The 18,131-nt window shown below is 32.9% G+C and overlaps 1 protein-coding gene across 1 annotated transcript in view; it reads left to right on the top strand.

Annotated features, from left to right (window-relative positions):
- The window catches only part of LOC131155719 (26S proteasome non-ATPase regulatory subunit 4 homolog), a 39,366-nt gene extending 37,705 nt beyond the window's left edge, over positions 1–1,661 (top strand). Inside the window, exons 10-11 of the mRNA XM_058109077.1 lie at positions 1,008–1,083; positions 1,294–1,661. Of these exons, the coding sequence (XP_057965060.1) occupies positions 1,008–1,061 (54 nt within the window). The 3' untranslated portion in view covers positions 1,062–1,083; positions 1,294–1,661. The remainder of the gene's footprint in view (positions 1–1,007; positions 1,084–1,293) is intronic.
- Positions 1,662–18,131: the final 16,470 nt, after the last annotated feature.

Below are 18,131 nucleotides of genomic sequence, written 5' to 3' on the forward strand. Positions count from 1 at the left end.
TGCAAGTGCCTTGCTTGAGAGAATGCTTTGTAGTGAAGCTACCATTTTATTGTGTTTGGGACTTGTTTGTTCTCGGGAAGGCATTGGATGTGTAGGGTTTGCATTGTTGAGTTGTTCTTGTTGGTTATGGGTGATCATACCTGAATGGCAATTGTGGGATGAGAGTTAGCGTTTCATTGCCTTACTGACTTGTTTCTGCCATGAATTGGGTAAATTGCCACAAATGAAGCTTTGGTTAAAAATTTTACAAAAAACCAAAATTTTCCCATCTTGAGTTTTCTGTAAACCAAACTGACCGAAGCACGTATAGTAACTGATAACTGAATGAACTGAGTTTACTGGATGAAGCTTCAAGATAACTGAACCAACCAAAGAGCTTGATACTGAGGAGGATGCCCGAAAGCTTAGTTTGAGGTCAATCTGAGTGAAGAACCGCGCGTGAAGAGAAGAGTGCCTGGCTAGGCTTTAGTACTGATAGAAAAGAATTGTCTGATTGATTTTGGTGCTAGGAAAACCAAAAGCCAAACTGAGATTTTCTTCTGAACCCAACCAAATTGTTTTAATAATCAAATTTTTTGATTTAACCGAGTTTCTTTGGTTTGGTCAGTACATTCTGTTTTTTAACTGAATTGTGCAAGCTCCTAGTTAGCAGAACACACTTTTTGATGGGTGCATGGTGATTCAAAAAACGCTATTTTGTTGGATGGAATGACTCTGGTAGCTTGTAAGATTTTAATTACTTAATTTGGGGACTGCATTGAAAAATTTACGATGTAAGAGCAGAGGAAGCTAGTTTTTAACTCCCCAAGCAGTCGGACAACCAATAATTTATTTATTTATTTCACTTTTTTGTTTCCTTGATTGATAATTTTTTGGCATGCCTGATGACTTTATGCTAGAATTGTAAGCGCATATCATAAATATTTGAAATTTGCAAGGATTTATTCTCTATAATGGTTATAATAACTATTATTTTTAAATATTTCATTCCACAATTGATTCTGCAGTCTGAGCAAAAGAAGGGGGAAGACAAGGAACCACCAAATGAGGAGGACAAGTGATGACGCCCTGCCCTGTTTTCAGGTTCTAATTTCTGATCCCATCTCGTCCGTGCTTGATGATTTGTTATTATTAAGCTTTCTGAAAGATGCATTTGTATTTGAGACACTCCATGGGCTCTTCAACACGTCTGAATATCTGATTATCACTTGTGCGCTGGTTTCTTTCTTTGTTTTTGGTTTTTTGGTGGGAGAAATTACTTGTTTTACTATATTTACTATGTGGGGTGTGCAGACGAAGGCGGCTTTTTTTTCCATCATGTGGCTGTGAAGGTGGATTTGGATGGGTTGGGTTACACCATTCGTCTGCAAAGGGGCTATATGCAGAAGTAAATGCATCCATGATGAGGATATTTCTGCACTCTTTCATTATTCAGAAAGAAAGGAACTTGAAAACTGGTCAGCCTTCTTGTGTTACATTTTTAGTTGAAACTAGGTTTTTTTATTTTTATTTTTATTTTTATTTGGATGTATGGTATGGACATGGAGCTTGAGATTGGTGGGGGGCACATGCCCAAATTAACGACGACTTTCTGTATCTGCTTTTGTTATTAGCACTGTAAAACCAGCATTTATAGTATACATGTCTTTTTCCCCCATAAAGCACTGGTGTTTGTGATTAATGACAAATGTGGGTTCCCAAGTCCAGCAGGGAACCATGACATTCTCAACCCCACCTGCTGCCTTCTCTTCCCCTCCCCTCCCCCATTTAATGTACTGCGATCTTATCGCCACGCAAATCTTATCATCATTGTCGGCCCCCGCCCAACCATAGCAGTACTCAAATCTCTATTCTGCGCTGCGCATCTCTTTAAATACAGTGACAGCGCTTCGAATTTTTATTTGTTTTTTCTTTTTTAATATACAAAACAGTATCAATGATTGGATTTGTTGCTGGTAGCCTACTAATTTAAATCCAAATAATGGAAAAGTGAAATTTAAAAATTATTCGCTTAACCTTTAGTGAAAATAAATTCTTGTGTAGTTTTGTTTTACTTTTTTCATTTGACCTTTTCATTGGTTTTGCAGCCATACCCTCTTTCACTTTTGTCGTTCAGAAGAGATGATGAACAATAATTCCGGAATTCATTACGCATATAGTAGTGTTATGCTATGGGTTTTAACAATGCGCTGTTATTTGATTGAAGAGATTGATAAAAAAATGTAAAAAAGGTGTATGTTTCTCCATTTTTCACCGTCCCATCTTCCATCAAAACTTTTTTCGTCTTAATAAATGTCTTATTATCCATAATCTTATAAAATGACACTTTACACCTCACATTTGGAAGACACATTTTTGTATATTTGTATACACATTATATGCTTATATACTCATTTGCATGCTTGAAGTAGGGTATATAGAAAGAAAAGGAGAAAGAAAGAAAAGAGAGATATCTTGTATTAGGCCGGTTCTTATATTTGTACAAGGTCGGTTTCAAATTATCTTGTAATCCTGTTCGTGATATTGAAATTTTGATTTCATCCGCCTATATAGAAAGAATAAGAGAGAAAGAAAAGAAAGATATATTGTGTAAGGTTGGTTCCTATATTTGTATAAGGTTGGTTTCAAATTATCTTGTAATTTCGTTCGTAATAGTGAAATTTTGATTTCATTTGCCAATGGAGTAGGCATAGCAGAATCACGTAAATTTCTATTTTGTTTTATTTTTTATTTATTTTTCTACAACTTTTATAATATGTTATCAGTAGGAGACTAACAAATTGAGTTATTTTTTTTAATTCTTATTTAATTTATTTATTTCTTGTAAGTTTTACTTTACAATGATATAATATTTTTCAAAAGAGATGATAAGATAGTCCTCCTAAAGAGACTTATATTTAAATATTTCATATATATATATATATATATATATATATATATATAATCTGTTGGAATTGGTGTGATTCCAAGAGGGGGGTAAATTGGATATTTAAAACTTTCTTGTTAATTTAAAACATTTCGCCAATTCAATACATATCATATCCCGTTCAATATTAAATGCGTGTATGTAAAATGATTAAACTATTAGTTCATGCATACACGTGTATCTCATTCAATGTAAATGTGTGCATGCAAGTGAATATAACAGTAAACAAATAGGTATACACATGCTTAATTTAAAGTACAGTAATTTGAATGAGATAAGGAGAAAGAGACACAAGATTTGTTATCGAGGTTCAGCCAAAATCAGCTTACGTCCCCTCCTTGGGCATACCCTTAAGGATTCTACTATACCTGTTCACTTAACCAGGCGGAGCAAAAACTTTTTACATCCTCTCCTTATGGGGCGAGGAAAACCCTAGCTCAATTACTAGACTGAGCCGACCTAGTCTCATTTATAGGGTTGAGACTCTTCAGTTCAATTAATGGGCTGAACCGAGCTATTACAATAAAATATTTTTGTACATGAAATTGCTTCTGAAAATACAAGTTGAGATGTACACAATAAGTTCAGTAAAAGTATGCACTCCAATGATATGAAATAATGTTCAGGGAAGTAAGGGTGCTTAACTATATTTAAATCCTAATAAAAGTTTTTTTTCCAAAAAGGTATTTCAATAATAATATAGAAGAACCCAAGATTTTGCTCTTTCAATGGGTTTTGCACAAATAAAGTGTATATGAAAAATGAGTATTATGTTCTCCAATCAAAGATTTATGCAAATTAGAAATACTTCAAGAATTTAGGAGTTAAACTCAATAAAACATTTATACAAAAAAATTACTTTTCTCTCAAGAATATTTATCAAAGAAATAACTAGGAGAAATGTAAGCAATACTCTCAAAGATTGATTTTCAAAAAGTAAGTATCAAGTGAGAGTATATGCATGTAAATACAAATATAAAGGCCAAAATAAAATACTCTCTTTGGAAATGATTTTGAGATAAAACAAGTGAAAGAGAGTTGGAGAGATTTGAATAAAATATTTTGCCCCAAAGAAGAAATTTTTGCAATAAAAACAAGTTGGGGGAACTTTGATTAACAGAGGATTAGAAAGAAATTTAGAGTTAATCAAAGTTGCTAATTTGGAGTAATGAGGGGGTATTTATATAGTTTGTGAAAAATATGACCGTTGGGGACACGCTCGGTATTTTGGAAAAGTTTAATTAAGTTTTAATGACGTTTTAAACCTTTTAAAAAATTCCAACCCGAGAGCACTGGTGGACCATGATAGGTTTGGTAGACCGAAGTTCTTGAGGTTCGGTCGACCGGCCAAAAATGAACTGTTCGTTCAGTCGACCGGCCAAAAATGAACTGTTCGTTCAGTCGACCGGACATGTATGCCCGAAGGGCGATTTTTCATTTTGCGAGGTTCGGTAGACCAAGAAGATTTGAACTAGATGTTTCGATCGACCAGAAAGTTGGGGCATCTCTCGAGGACCCTCGGTCGACCAAAGCGTTGGAGTTTATTTTGGGTTCGGTCGACCAGGAAGTCAAAATGTTGACTTTAGGAGGTTTCGGTCGACTGGGACCATTTAAACTACAAGAGTTCGGTCGATTGGGATATGGTCAACCGTCGAGTTGGACCTAAGTTGGGTCGACTGGCCTATAAATGTACTATAAGGGTCGGTCTACCGAAAGTGCACATTTTGTGCATTTCAGTCCTGTTTCAGCCAACAATCACCCTATTCAAATGACTGACACATATAAGTACAAGAGTGAGTGTCCTAGGGTCATTCGTAGGTTATTTTGAAGACACAAAAAAAATTCGGTGTCGGTCGACTAAAGTTTTTTTTAAACTTTGTTTTAGCCTCGATTTTAACCCGAAAGCTATTCTAAAAACTTTGTATGATTTTAGTCTTTTTAAGAAAAAAGTTTTTGGTGAGATGTGCTGGTTCCTAGGGTCTATCTACGGTCGTTCTGAACATTCAAACACATCATGTAGATGCATGCATTATTACAGACCAAAGATATAAAATTAAATGCAATTTCATATAAAACACAAATGTCTTCATCTTCTTCTTTATTCTTTTGCTCTTCTGACTTTATGGAATGCTTGATCGTATAGTCTTTAAGTCTTACAAGTTTCCATCGCTATTTCCCTATGTGTGTGTTAAATTAATGGACATGTTCACATGCTAAATACACACATAAGAAACATGTGCTTTGTCAGCATCAAAATAGGGATCAGACTCATCAGACTCAAAAAGTCAACAAACTCCCTCTTTTTGATGATGACAAACGCACCAGAGCAAAATGGGTACAGCCTGAAAAGGCTCCTTCTAAGAATATGCATAATATGAAATACATACAATAAAACTCAAACATATTCATGAAAGAAGATACTTCAAAAGATTATGCATTCAGTTTTAACGTTAAGGCACATGCTCAGATATTTACCCCTATATTTTTGCCCCTCAAGATATTTGCCCCTATGGTCATAAACATTTTGTTCAAAAATATTCTCCCCCATTTGTCATCAGCAAAAGGGTTAAGCTGAGTAGAAAATAATTTTACCATTTAAAAAGACTCAGCAAAGAGAACTCCCTCCTTTTGAAATAATTTTTAAAGAAAACTCTCCATTTTTAGTATAAATTATGGGCATAGAAGATCATTCTCATATTTCAAAAAAATATGTCAGTTAAGCACATAACGGTATAACTGGTTAATAAGAAATTTAAAAGGCACATGACAAATAAGAGCAGACCAGGATTATCCACAAACCATGACAATTTAAACATATCATAAGACCCGTGAAAGATTTGAGTTTAACACACATGACATATGATAGCAAATGTAGGTTTGAGCATAAATGCAGTCGAATAAGTTCATATGCATTTCATATATGATCCATGAATCAGTTATGTAGTACCTTTTTAAAAATAAAGTTTCATGACACAAAATTCTAACATAGAAAGGCACAAGTCATGAAAGCATTTAAGCACACAAGTAAGACATAAAATATATTCTATATAAGTTTAATTCTTACTTTCATAAATATATATATATATATATATATATGTATGTATAAAAATATATATCCCCTTAAAATTTTCAATGAATACTGGGGGATTTATGCTTGTTGAAAAGGAAACTTTAATTTAAAACTCAAGCAATCATTATTTTCCTGATTTATTATTTAAACACAAATCACAAAGTACCAGAAAAATGCAACCATATAAATCCAAGGATATTAAATAAATTTAAGAAAGGGGATTATATGACAAAACCTAAATCATTGTGGCAAACAAAATATTTTTATTTATTATATTCAATGAAGACATTACAATTAAGCACAAGCTACAATGAGTTCAAAAACCAAATCTAAGCTAGAACTATTGTGAGCACAAGGGGATCGAAAAAATAATTTCTAGGTGCTCCCTCTATCAATTTGAATACATGCTTAGATTCTTTTAACTACTTATACTGATATAATTCGTGAAAATTTATTAAAAGTCCAAATGGTATAAGTATTAATTTCAGATTTTACTGGATAAGTGCTAGACTAATAAATTTCACTAGTAAAATATCCCTAAACACACATGCACTAAAATCAAACACTAATTCATGCATGGTGTTCATGTATACTCAGAACAATCCATATCAAAGATATTTAGTAGAGACATGATATGATATTCAGGGTGCCTAGAAAACCTTTGGACTCAAAAAGTAGAAACAATAGAAATAATGTGAGTCCATGGGTCAGGTGATTCTTATCCTTTTTCAAGGATGGGGCTTAACCTCCCTAGTATAGTCTCAAGCATACACAAGTGCATTAATGTTCAAGAATGAATTTCATTTAAGCATACTCAGCGCATGTACATCCTTTTAAATATTGCTCAGCATGCAGGAGATTATAGGCATTAAGTTTATTTTTCTTAAAAGTGAGGCTTAAACTCCCCCTGTATATTTACATGCATACATACTTGCATTAAGTTCAGGATGATAGTCATTTAAGAGTATTCCTCAAAAATTCATCCTTTCAAAATATTTTCAGCATGTAACAAATATAGGCATTTAGCACATACTAGCATGACCTATTGCATTTCATTTTAACAACACGATAGTCAATTAAGACTATACTTAGAGGTAATACAATAGGGGATTAAAAGAATGACACAACTCAAAATGCTCAATGAGTGTGCATGGAATATAAAGCTCCCCCTGAGTCATGCAATCTTTCTAGTTACATGGATTTGAAATGTATGACATGATTAATAACCATTTAGGTCCAACATGAAGTTCACATCCCAAGGTTAGGACCAAATGGTGTCCATGAACTAGTTTCTCCTAGGTCCATAAAATGTGTGCATGTTTTCAAAATACATAGCGGTTTGGATTTCACATGTACTGTCCTATGTAATTACTGTGCATCCTAGGAAGGGAAATGTGTTGCTTATTATAATCAAAAATTAATTTCACTAGGTATATTAGATAGCATAAGCGGTCCTTTTAATGCAGTTATACTGGTTATCTGTTAAGAAATTTTGTCATATGTTCAGTATAGTCTTCTCTATAAGCCATAGATGCATCAGAAAATTTATATTGAGGCATGCAATAATGTTCATGACCCAAAAACCTTTCATATCAAATCATAAGACTTTAAGCACTGGATATAATGTTTAGGGTATTCTCAAGAGCCTCGATATTCAATAAATGAAGGTGATGCATATGGATCATTTTTGTGCTTCTTATAGGGATGAAGCTAGGCTTTCCTAGTTATTCGATGATTATGCAAGGATGAATTTTAATTTTCTATTTGGTTTCACTCATCATTTCAAAAATATTTTAACATTAATTCTATCATAATCATCTTTAGCACAAGGTTTTGGTTTGGGAAAAATCGTATCGAAATTTCGGCAGCATGCCGTCTGTAAATCAGACATTTCTCAAATTTACCATGTACCTTTAAGCATGCAAGAACCTATTTCCACTACCAACATGTAATTCTCATCAACTGCATCCGCCATGCAGGAGACATTTTAGACTAAGCATACAATCAGGTAGTTCAATTAATATATCAAATAAAATATAAACTATCTATACGAAGATATAATCATCAGGCAAGCGATGAATAGTGGCATTCAATACAAATAAGTTATCCATCAAATATAATTGAACTTAAATCAAAAGATGGATATGTGCATTTATTTAAAAACAAATTATCCATTCATAAGAAAATATAGTCATTTAACTAAGAATGGACATAGACATTCAACTCACATCAGATCACATTTAAACAATATCCATCCATCATAGAGTATATTCATTTAGCACAAATGGATATTTGCATTTAGCTCAACAAAAAGTCATCTAAAAGGTATAAGCACTAAATTAATATGTTTATTGGATGAATTTTAAATTTTCTACTCCCCCTCAGTTATGTAGCTAAAGAGTTTTATATTTAATTAAGTATCTAGTATAACTGATATTTTCAAATGGGAGGATGAGCTTATGAATGTGTTTGAGTATGATTAAACGTTTAAGCTCCATGATAAGTTTAGGGTACCATGATATACAATACTATGATAGATTCCCTAAACCTCAATCTGTGTGATGGACAAAACATGCTATATTTAAGAATTTTCAAATTACAACGCATATACATATAACATTATGAATGTAATGACATTTTAAAATCAATTAGTCCATTTGAATGGGATTTTATTTAAATATGTTTATGACATTTGAATGAAGAATTGATAATGATATAAGCACGCACTAGCCAATATCAGCATATATTAACCAATCATAATTACATGTACATATATTAAGCTTAGATTGGGTAAGATCATTGAAACTCACACATTGGCTAGATTTTTCTTAGGGTTCTCAGAATGATAATAGTGTATATTAAGGTTTTGAATTTTAAGCATTATACACTATTTAGGCATTTAAAGTATTCTAACCCTATGTATAACAATTTTTGAAATCTTATGAGTATATAAAAATTTCTTTGAGATGAACCTCATAAGACATCATGCTATTGTCATAAAAGATTTATCATGATTTATACAAAGATTTAATACAAGATATATCATACAAATCATGATATGAAATTAACACAAATGTCATATGATTCATAGCAACAAATAAATCAAGCACTAGATATATCATGTGAATCATACTATGAGTTATTTGATATATTAGAAGGAGAATAGATATACCTTTAAGTTTTACTCCTTCTTAATCATTTAAACTCGGAGTGGTGTTCATCTCTCATTTGGTTTCTCATACCTCTTATGTTTCCCAAAGGACCTTAGCACTCAAAAGAATAAACTTACAAAGGCATTAGTGACTAAGGCACAGAAAAAGTATACATGGCACACAAATGATATGCATTAAAACACATGTCATGCATTTTCAAATCATTTTCAGATTTTGGGAAATTATGCCTTTTTTTAAAATCATTTTTCAATGGGATATGATAACATTCACAAATACTTTCCAAATCCTTCAATCAATTGATTTTACAAGAATATTTTCAACAAACACATAGTAAAATCTACACAGTGAAAACAATAGAGAATTTGCAAAGCGCTGACCCTCAAAATTGGGATACACCGAAAAGTTGAGCCGTTGCGATCTTTAGCATAAAAGGTTAAGCCTTTTGCAACGAGACTCTGATACCAATTGTTGGAATTGGTGTGATCCCAAGGGGGTGGGGGTGAATTGGACATTTAAAACTTTTCTGCTAATTTAAAATATTTCGCCAATTCATCACATATCATATCCCGTTCAATATTAAACTCGTGTATGTAAAATGATTAAGCTATTGGTTCATGCATACACGTGTATCTCATTCAATGTAAATGTGTGCATGCAACTGAATATAACAGTAAACAAATAGACATACACATGCTTAATTTAAAGTGCAATAATTTGAATGAGATAGGGAGAGATAGACACAAGATTTGTTATCGAGGTTTGGACAAAATCAGCCTACGTCCCTGCCTTGGGCATACCCCCAAGGATTCCACTATACCTGCTCACTTAACCGTGCAGAGCAAAAGTCTTTTACATCCTCTCCTTACGGGGCGAGGAAAACCCCAGCTTAATTACTAGGCTGAGCAGAACTAGTCTCACTTACGGGGTTGAGACTCCCCAATTCAATTTCGGGCTGAACCGAACCGGTCCCACTTGCGGGGTTGAGACTCCCCAGTTCAATTAACGGAATGAACCGAACCGTTATAATAAAACAAGTTTGTACATGAAATTGCTTCTAAAAATACAAGCTAAAATGTACACAATAAGGTCAGTAAAAGCATGCACTCCAATGATATGAAATAATGCTCAGGGGAGTAAGGGTGCTTAACTATATTTAAACCCTAATAAAAGTTTTTCTCCAAAAAGGTATTTCAATAATAATATAGGAGAACCTAGGGTTTTGCTCTTTCAACGATTTTTGCACAAATAGAGTGTATATGAAAAATGAGTATTATGTTCTCCAATCAAAGATTTATGCAAGTTAGAAATACTTGGAGAATCTAGGAGTTAAGCTCAATAAAATATTTATGCAATAAATTACTTTTCTCCCAAGAATATTTATCAAAGAAATAACTAGGAGAAATACAAGCAATACTCTCAAAGATTGATTTTCAAAAAGTAAGTAACAAGTGAGAGTATATGCATGTAAATACAAATATAAAGGCCAAAATAAAATACTCTCTTTAGAAATGATTTGAGATAAAACAAGTGAAAGAGAGTTGGAGAGATTTGAATAAAATATTTTGCCCCAAAGAAGAAATTTTTGCAATAAAAACAAGTTGGGAGAACTTTGATTAACAGAGGATTAGAGAGAAATTTAGAGTTAATCAATGTTGCTAATTTGGAGTAATGAGGGGGTATTTATAGAGTTTGTGAAAAATATGACCGTTGGGGACATGCTCGGTATTTTGGAAAAGTTTAATTAAGTTTTAATGACGTTTTAAACCTTTTAAAAAATTCCAACCTGAGAGCACTGGTGGACCATGATAGGTTCGGTAGACCGAAGTTCTTGAGGTTCGGTCAATCGGGCCAAAAATGAACTGTTCATTTAGTCGACCGGACATGTATGTCCGAAGGGCGATTTTCCATTTTGCGAGGTTCGGTAGATCGGGAAGATTTGAACTAGATGTTTTTGTCGACTAGACAGTTGGGGCATCTCTCGAGGACCCTCGATCGATTAGAGCGTTGGAGTTCATTTTGGGCTTGGTCGACTAGAAAGTCAAAATGTTGACTTCAGGAGGTTTCGGTCGATCGGGTCCATTTGAACTACAAGAGTTCGGTCGACTGGGACATGGTCAACCGTTGACCTGGACCTAGGTTTGGTCGACCGGGCAACAAATGTACTATAAGCGTCCGTTGACCGAAAGTGCACATTTTGTGCGTTTCGGTCCTATTTTAGCCAACAATCACCTTATTCAAATGATTAACACATATAAGTGCAAAAGTGAGTGTCCTAGGGTCATTCGTAGGTTTTTTTGAAGACATCGAAAAAATTCGGTGTCGGTCGACCGAAGTTTTTTTTTTAAACTTCGTTTTAGCCTCGATTTTGACCCTAAAGTTATTCCAAAAACTTTCTAGGATTTTAGTCCTTTTAAGAAAAATGTTTTTGGTGAGATGTGCTGGTCCCTAGGATCTATCTACGGTCGTTCTGAGCATTCAAACACATCATGCAGATGAATGCATTATTACAGACCAAAGATATAAAATTAAATGCAATTACATATAAAACACAAATGTCTTCATCTTCTTCTTTATTCTTTTGCTCTTCTGACTTTATGGAATGTTTGATCGTATAGTCTTTAAGTCTTGCAACCTTCGATCGCTGTTTCCCTATATGTGTGTTAAATTAATGGACTTGTTCACATGCTAAATACACACATATGAAACATGTGCTTTGTCTGCATCAAAACAGGGATCGGACTCAAAAAGTCAACATAGCCTTCCTAAAGAGACAATATATTTAAATTTCTCATCTTCATATTTAATCTTCCGAAAAGATAGACCTCTTGAAGGGGTTATGTATTTAATCTCCAGAAGAGATGGTAAATATTTATCTCCTGAAGAGGCTATGTATTTAATCTCCAGAAGAGATGGTAAATATTTACCTCCTTAAGAAGGTATATTTTTAACCTTCTGAAAAGATGTTAAATTCGACCTCCTAAAGAGGTGAAACATTTATCCTTAAGATGAGATAGTATATTTAACCTCCGAAAGAAGTGGTAAATTATTATCCAATTTAATATCCAATTTAATATTGTAAATTGGAATCATACTCTTGAAGAGTACGAATTGAGAAAAATAAAATAATGTTTTTGAAGAAACATATTTAAGTACCCTAGAAGGGTGGATATAATATTATATTATTATCTCAGTTTTATTTTAGTTTTTACATTTTATTTTTTAAATTGCCTTATTATTGTTAATTAATTCAGATATCGAACCTAAGTAAAGTTGAATTTGTTCCCCATGATATCAAAGGCAACGATTATTTATCATGATTTTTTTATGTTGATATTCATCTAAATGTAATGAACTTGGGAAACACTATTTTAGATGAAAATATCGCATCTCTGAGGATCATGCAAAAGTTATGATCTTCCTTCGTTATCATTTAGATAAAAAATTAAAGAATGAATACCTCACTTTTAAAGACCCACTTATCCTATGAAAAACTTTAAAGGATAGATTTGACCACTAAAAAACTATGATTTTACCTAAAGCTCGATACTAATGGTTGCACTTGAGGTTGCAAGACTTTAAACAATCGGTGAATGTAACTCGGCTCTGCATAATATTAGCTAGAAGTTAAAATTATGTGGTGAAAAAATTACTGATGAAGACATGCTAGAAAAAACTTTTTCTATTTTCTATTCCACTAATGTGCTCCTGTAACAACAATATAGGGAGAATAAATTTACTAAATTTTCTGAACTTATATAACGTCCTCTTGTTGCTGAGCAAAATAACGAGTTTTTGATGAAAAATTACCAAACTCGTCCAACTGGTTTGACCCCATTCCCTAAAGTGAATATGAATACTGTTGGCCTAACAAGACTTACAATTCTTATTTTGATGATAACAAATCAAGATAAAGTTGATACGGTTTTTAGTTGAATTATTGCAGGAAGCGGATAATAGAAAGGTCGAGTGTTTAAAAGCTAAAATCAATGATAAAAGCTCAAGATGGGCATATTCTATAAAAGCTTGAAGAATGAAAGAGTATTGAAAGCTCAAAGAATGCTTAATGATCAAGGAAAGAACTCAAAGTAAGGACTGTCATGAAGACTTGAGAAGCTCAAGGGTTTAGAGTCTTAAGAAACTCTTTATGTAAGTATTTCATGTAAAGTTCAATATAAATTGAATTGAAGCCCATTAAGAACAAGAAACTAAGAAATCAATTTTTGAAGACCTTAAAATATGTTTTTCTAAATTAAAATAATAAAGGTCTCAAATGAGAAAAAGTTTTCAAAGTTAAAATTAGTTTTCTAGAAGCCAGGTGACTGCCCAACTCAAGCAGGTGACTGCTTATTTTAAGAATTTAAAATATGGTAGACAGTAGGATCTCAGGCGACTGCCAGGAACTTGCCAGGTGATTGGGTGGTCAAGCCAGGCACCTGCCTGTGCTTTGGCAGGCGAGACTGCCTACCTTCTGAGTTTCAGTTTTGTGGCAAACAACTGCCACTCGAACAGGTTGTTTAAAATTCCAACGGGAAATTGTTTAAATTTGGTTTCTTGGGCACTACTCTTGTTGAAAACTTGGTACATACTCCAAGAAAACTTGGGGGACAAGGTATTAACTTTTAGACATCTATAAATAGCCCCTAAAACAAGATTTTTAAACACCAAGGAAATTTTTCAACAATCAATAATTCTCAAATTACTCTAAATCTCTCTTGTTCATATCTTGATTTTACTATTGAGTTGCTGTTGATTCTAACTCCGAATTAGAGTCTTCAAAGTCCGAATCTTTCAATCCAAGGAAGATAAAATTCGGTGATTTAATTCAATAGAGTTTCAATCTCTTTATATTGAATTATATTGAAGTATATTGTGCTGATTATTGTACTAACCTACTCTATTTGAGAGTGTCTCTTGTACACAAATTCTTTCCTACTTCTTTGTTGTTTCTAGACAATTTAGGGTTGTTTGATTGTTGTAACCAAGCAAGGGAATATCGTTTGGAGAGGTTTCTCTTCCTGAAAAAGAGGTTTTGTAAAAGGTTTGGTCTACCTGGAAATGAGCGTTCATAGTTGAATCCTTTGGTAGTATTTGCCAAAGGCAAGGACGTAGGCTAGGGATAAGTCGAACCTTGTAAAATCTTGGTGTCTTCTCTCTACCTTATACTTTTATTTTCTGCACTATATATATTGTGAATGAAAATTGCTGATTGCAGGGCTTAAGTAAGAATTTAGAGAAGACTCTTAACTCTAGAAAGTATGTATTAATTAATCTTTTGCAGAAACCCACAAGGGAGTACGTTGATTAATTTTTGAAAATCTTGGTTTAGTGAGTGCATTACAAACAATCAAAACAGGGCTTGCACATACTTATAGGATTGTTACCAAAAGCATAAGTGTTTGATTGATTGATTTCAATTTTGTTGATTGATTGGATTGTTTATCTTTCAAGTACTTTGTTGAGTGTTTGGGTTGTGATTGTTGTTTGGTTAATTTAATTAAGTTTGCTATTGTAATTTAAAAGTTTTAAAAAGAACTTAAATTTTTAATTAACCCAATTCACCCCCTCTTGGCAACGCTATTCTATTTCAAATACACCTAGTGGTTGAAGACGTGGCCGCAGGCATGGTTGTGGGCATGGTCGTAGACGTGGTCGAAATAATCACTGACATCAATGTGAGACTACAATCCCCTAGAAGAGGGATAACCCCTAGAAAAGGGATGACCCCAGAAGCGGGTTAATGATCAAAATTAGTGACTTAGGTAGCATGAAATTGAATGTTATAGATACGAAGGAAAATTTCATTGGTCGCGTACTTGTCGTATGCCTAGGCACTTAGTAGATCTATACCAAGCATCTATAAAAGAAAAGGAAAAAAGTAAATAAGTTGAAACAAATTTTTCTAATAATGTTGTTCTAATAAATCTTAATGCTAGTCCATCTAATTCTATTTATCTTGATGTTGCTGATTTCCTTGTAAATCAAGATGAAAATAATAATGTAATATTTTAAAATATATAGATAGTAATATTGTATTTTGATTTTAATAAATAAATTATCGTATTTATTGTTAGTATGATAAATTATAATCATGTGTTTTTAAAATATGTGTTGTAGTGTGAATTGTCTAAAAGTTTTGATCGATGCTAAGATGTCTTTGGAAGAAATATGAAATTTAATGCATAAAGGTGGTATGAAAAATGAAGGAGAAACAAAAAATGTGTAGATATGCTCTCAAGATATTTCTCCTCAATTTTTCAAGTGTCTTTTACTTGTATTTATAGGAAAAAATAAAAAACTAACCGTTTTATGACCGTTGGGGTATTAAAATATGATTTAATTTGAAAACTAGTCATTTTTCAGCCGTTGGAGAGTTTTCTACGCGGACACCCTTATGATTTTTGTCCATAACTTTTTATGTACAAGTCCAAATTGAGTGTTCTTAGTATCAACAGAAAGCTAAGAGAAAAACCCACAACTTTTACATTGAATAAGACAAGAAGTTATGGATTAAGAACAATGCCTATCAATGAGATGGAAGAAACATGAAGGAAAATTTTCTGCTACAGATATCTTTCATTGTTTTGACCATAACTTTTTCTATATGACTTAAAATTAAACATTCTTGGTAGCAACAGAAAGTTAAAAGAAAATGCCACAACTTTCATGTTGAGCATGTTTTAAGATAAGAATGGATTGATCAAGAAAATTGCTCATCAATGAGATGAAAGAAACATGAAGGGGTCTTTGAAAAGCTTGCTTTGGAGTTTTTCATTTAAAAGGAAAAAGATTTTTGCACTTTAAATAATTTTTACACATTTGTAAAATGATTTTCCATGAAATATAGAGTGCCTAAGGTTAGTCTAAGGTCAAGTATGGGTTTCAAATTAAATAATGAGATGCATGTACAATTAAATCTAATTAATTATTACAACTCAAAAATAAATAAAGTCTTCAAGCTTGCTCTCATGATTCCCATGGAATATGCCGATTGGTGCGAGCTTAAAGTGCATTAACGGATTCCATTTTGTATCCTTCACTTGTGCTTTCAGAATTATAAACCTGTATATTCACTAAGTATACAAGTGAGATGTTGTTGTTTGTTATAATCAAAATAGGGATCAGATTCAAAAAGTCAACACAAGCTCATTTTCTTGATTATCCAATTAAATCAATTCGTTTGATAATGCTGGTGGATTTACATCTTAAACTTTTGATAACTATTACATGTCACTTGGAATAGATGTCGAGCATCTCGTTGCTCATACCCATACACAAAATGGTTTAGCTGAATCTTTTATTAAGAGACTTCAACTCATTGCTAGGCCTATGATTATGAGAACCAAATTATGTTTATTTGTTTGGGGACATGCTATTCTTCATGTTGCATGTTTAGTTCGTATAAGGTCAACTGTTTACAATAATCTTTCACCAATGCAATTAGTTTCTAGATAATAACATGATATTTTTTATTTAATAACTTTTGGTTGTGCAGTATATGTTCCTATTGCCCCTCCTCAAAGGACTAAAATGGGCCCTCAACGTAAGTTTGGTATATATGTTGGTTTTGATACTCCTTCCATTATTAGATATCTTGAACCTCTAACAAATGATTTGTTTAAAGCACGGTTTTAAGATTGTCATTTTGATGAAGCAGTATTCCCTACATTAGGGGGAGCAAAATCAGTGCCTGTAGCATAACACAAAATCACATAGAATGCTATGAGTTTATCTCATTTAGATTCTTGCACAAATCAAAGTGATCTTGAAGTTCAAAACATTATACATTTGCAAGGGGTTGCAAATCAATTACAAGATTCTATTGCATATGCTGACCATATTAAAATCTTATATACCTACTGCAAATATTAATGTCCTTGAAGGACAACAACCGACTAATGAATCTAAACTGCAAGTTAAATGTGGAAGGTCTGTTGGTGCAAAAGATAAAATTCTCAGAAGAAGAAAAATTGAAATCTGTAAACACTCTAGAAAAGGTTACATTGGTAAATAATCCATTCGACATTCACAAACCCATTTCTCCTGAAAATGAAATCCCTATGATTGAATCTCCTGAAGAGGAATCTCCTAAAGATAAAACTCCTGAAGAGACATTCCTTGAAAAGGGATAAGTACCTGGAAATAATAATGAGATCTCAATTCATTACACTGGGGGATAGAAACAAAGTTGTTGTCAACAATACATTTACATATGAAGTAGCTACTGACATTACCAGAAGTAATGAGGATCCTGAACCTAAATCTGTTAATGAATGTTGATATAGAAGTGATTGACTAAAATGGAAAGAGGCTATCATGCCAGAATTAAACTCTCTATCAATACGAGAAGCTTTTGGACATATAGTCCAGACACTAGAAGATGTCCAACCTGTTGGATACAAATGAGTATTTGTGCGCAAGAAAAATGAAAATAATGAAATTATTCGATATGAAGTAAGGGTTGTGGCACAAGATTTCTCGCAGAAACTTGGAATTGATTATGAGGAGAGATATTCTCTCGTAATAGATGTTATCACTTTCAGATTCTTAATTGGGCTATTAGTTGCTGAATGACCGAGCATGCGTCTTATGGATATAGTAACAACATACCTATATGAATCGTTGGATAATGAAATTTATATGAGAATCCCTGAAAGATTTAAATTTCCTGAAGTAAAACCTAAAAATTTATATTCAATTAAGCTCCAACATTCTTTATATGGATTAAAACAATCTGGACACATATAGTACAATCGATTAAGTGAGTACCTTTTGAAAGAGGGATTCATAAATGATCCAGTTTGTCTATGCGTTTTTATTAAAATTCAGAATCTTGATTTTCTATAATTGTTGTTTATATTGATGATTCGAATTTTGTTGGGATTCTTGAAGAGCTCATTAAAACTGCTAATTATTTAATGGTGGAATTTGAGATGAAAGATTTAGAAAAGACAAAATATTGTCT

This window comes from Malania oleifera, chromosome 1 (assembly GCF_029873635.1).
Source record: "Malania oleifera isolate guangnan ecotype guangnan chromosome 1, ASM2987363v1, whole genome shotgun sequence".
NCBI lineage: Eukaryota > Viridiplantae > Streptophyta > Magnoliopsida > Santalales > Ximeniaceae > Malania > Malania oleifera.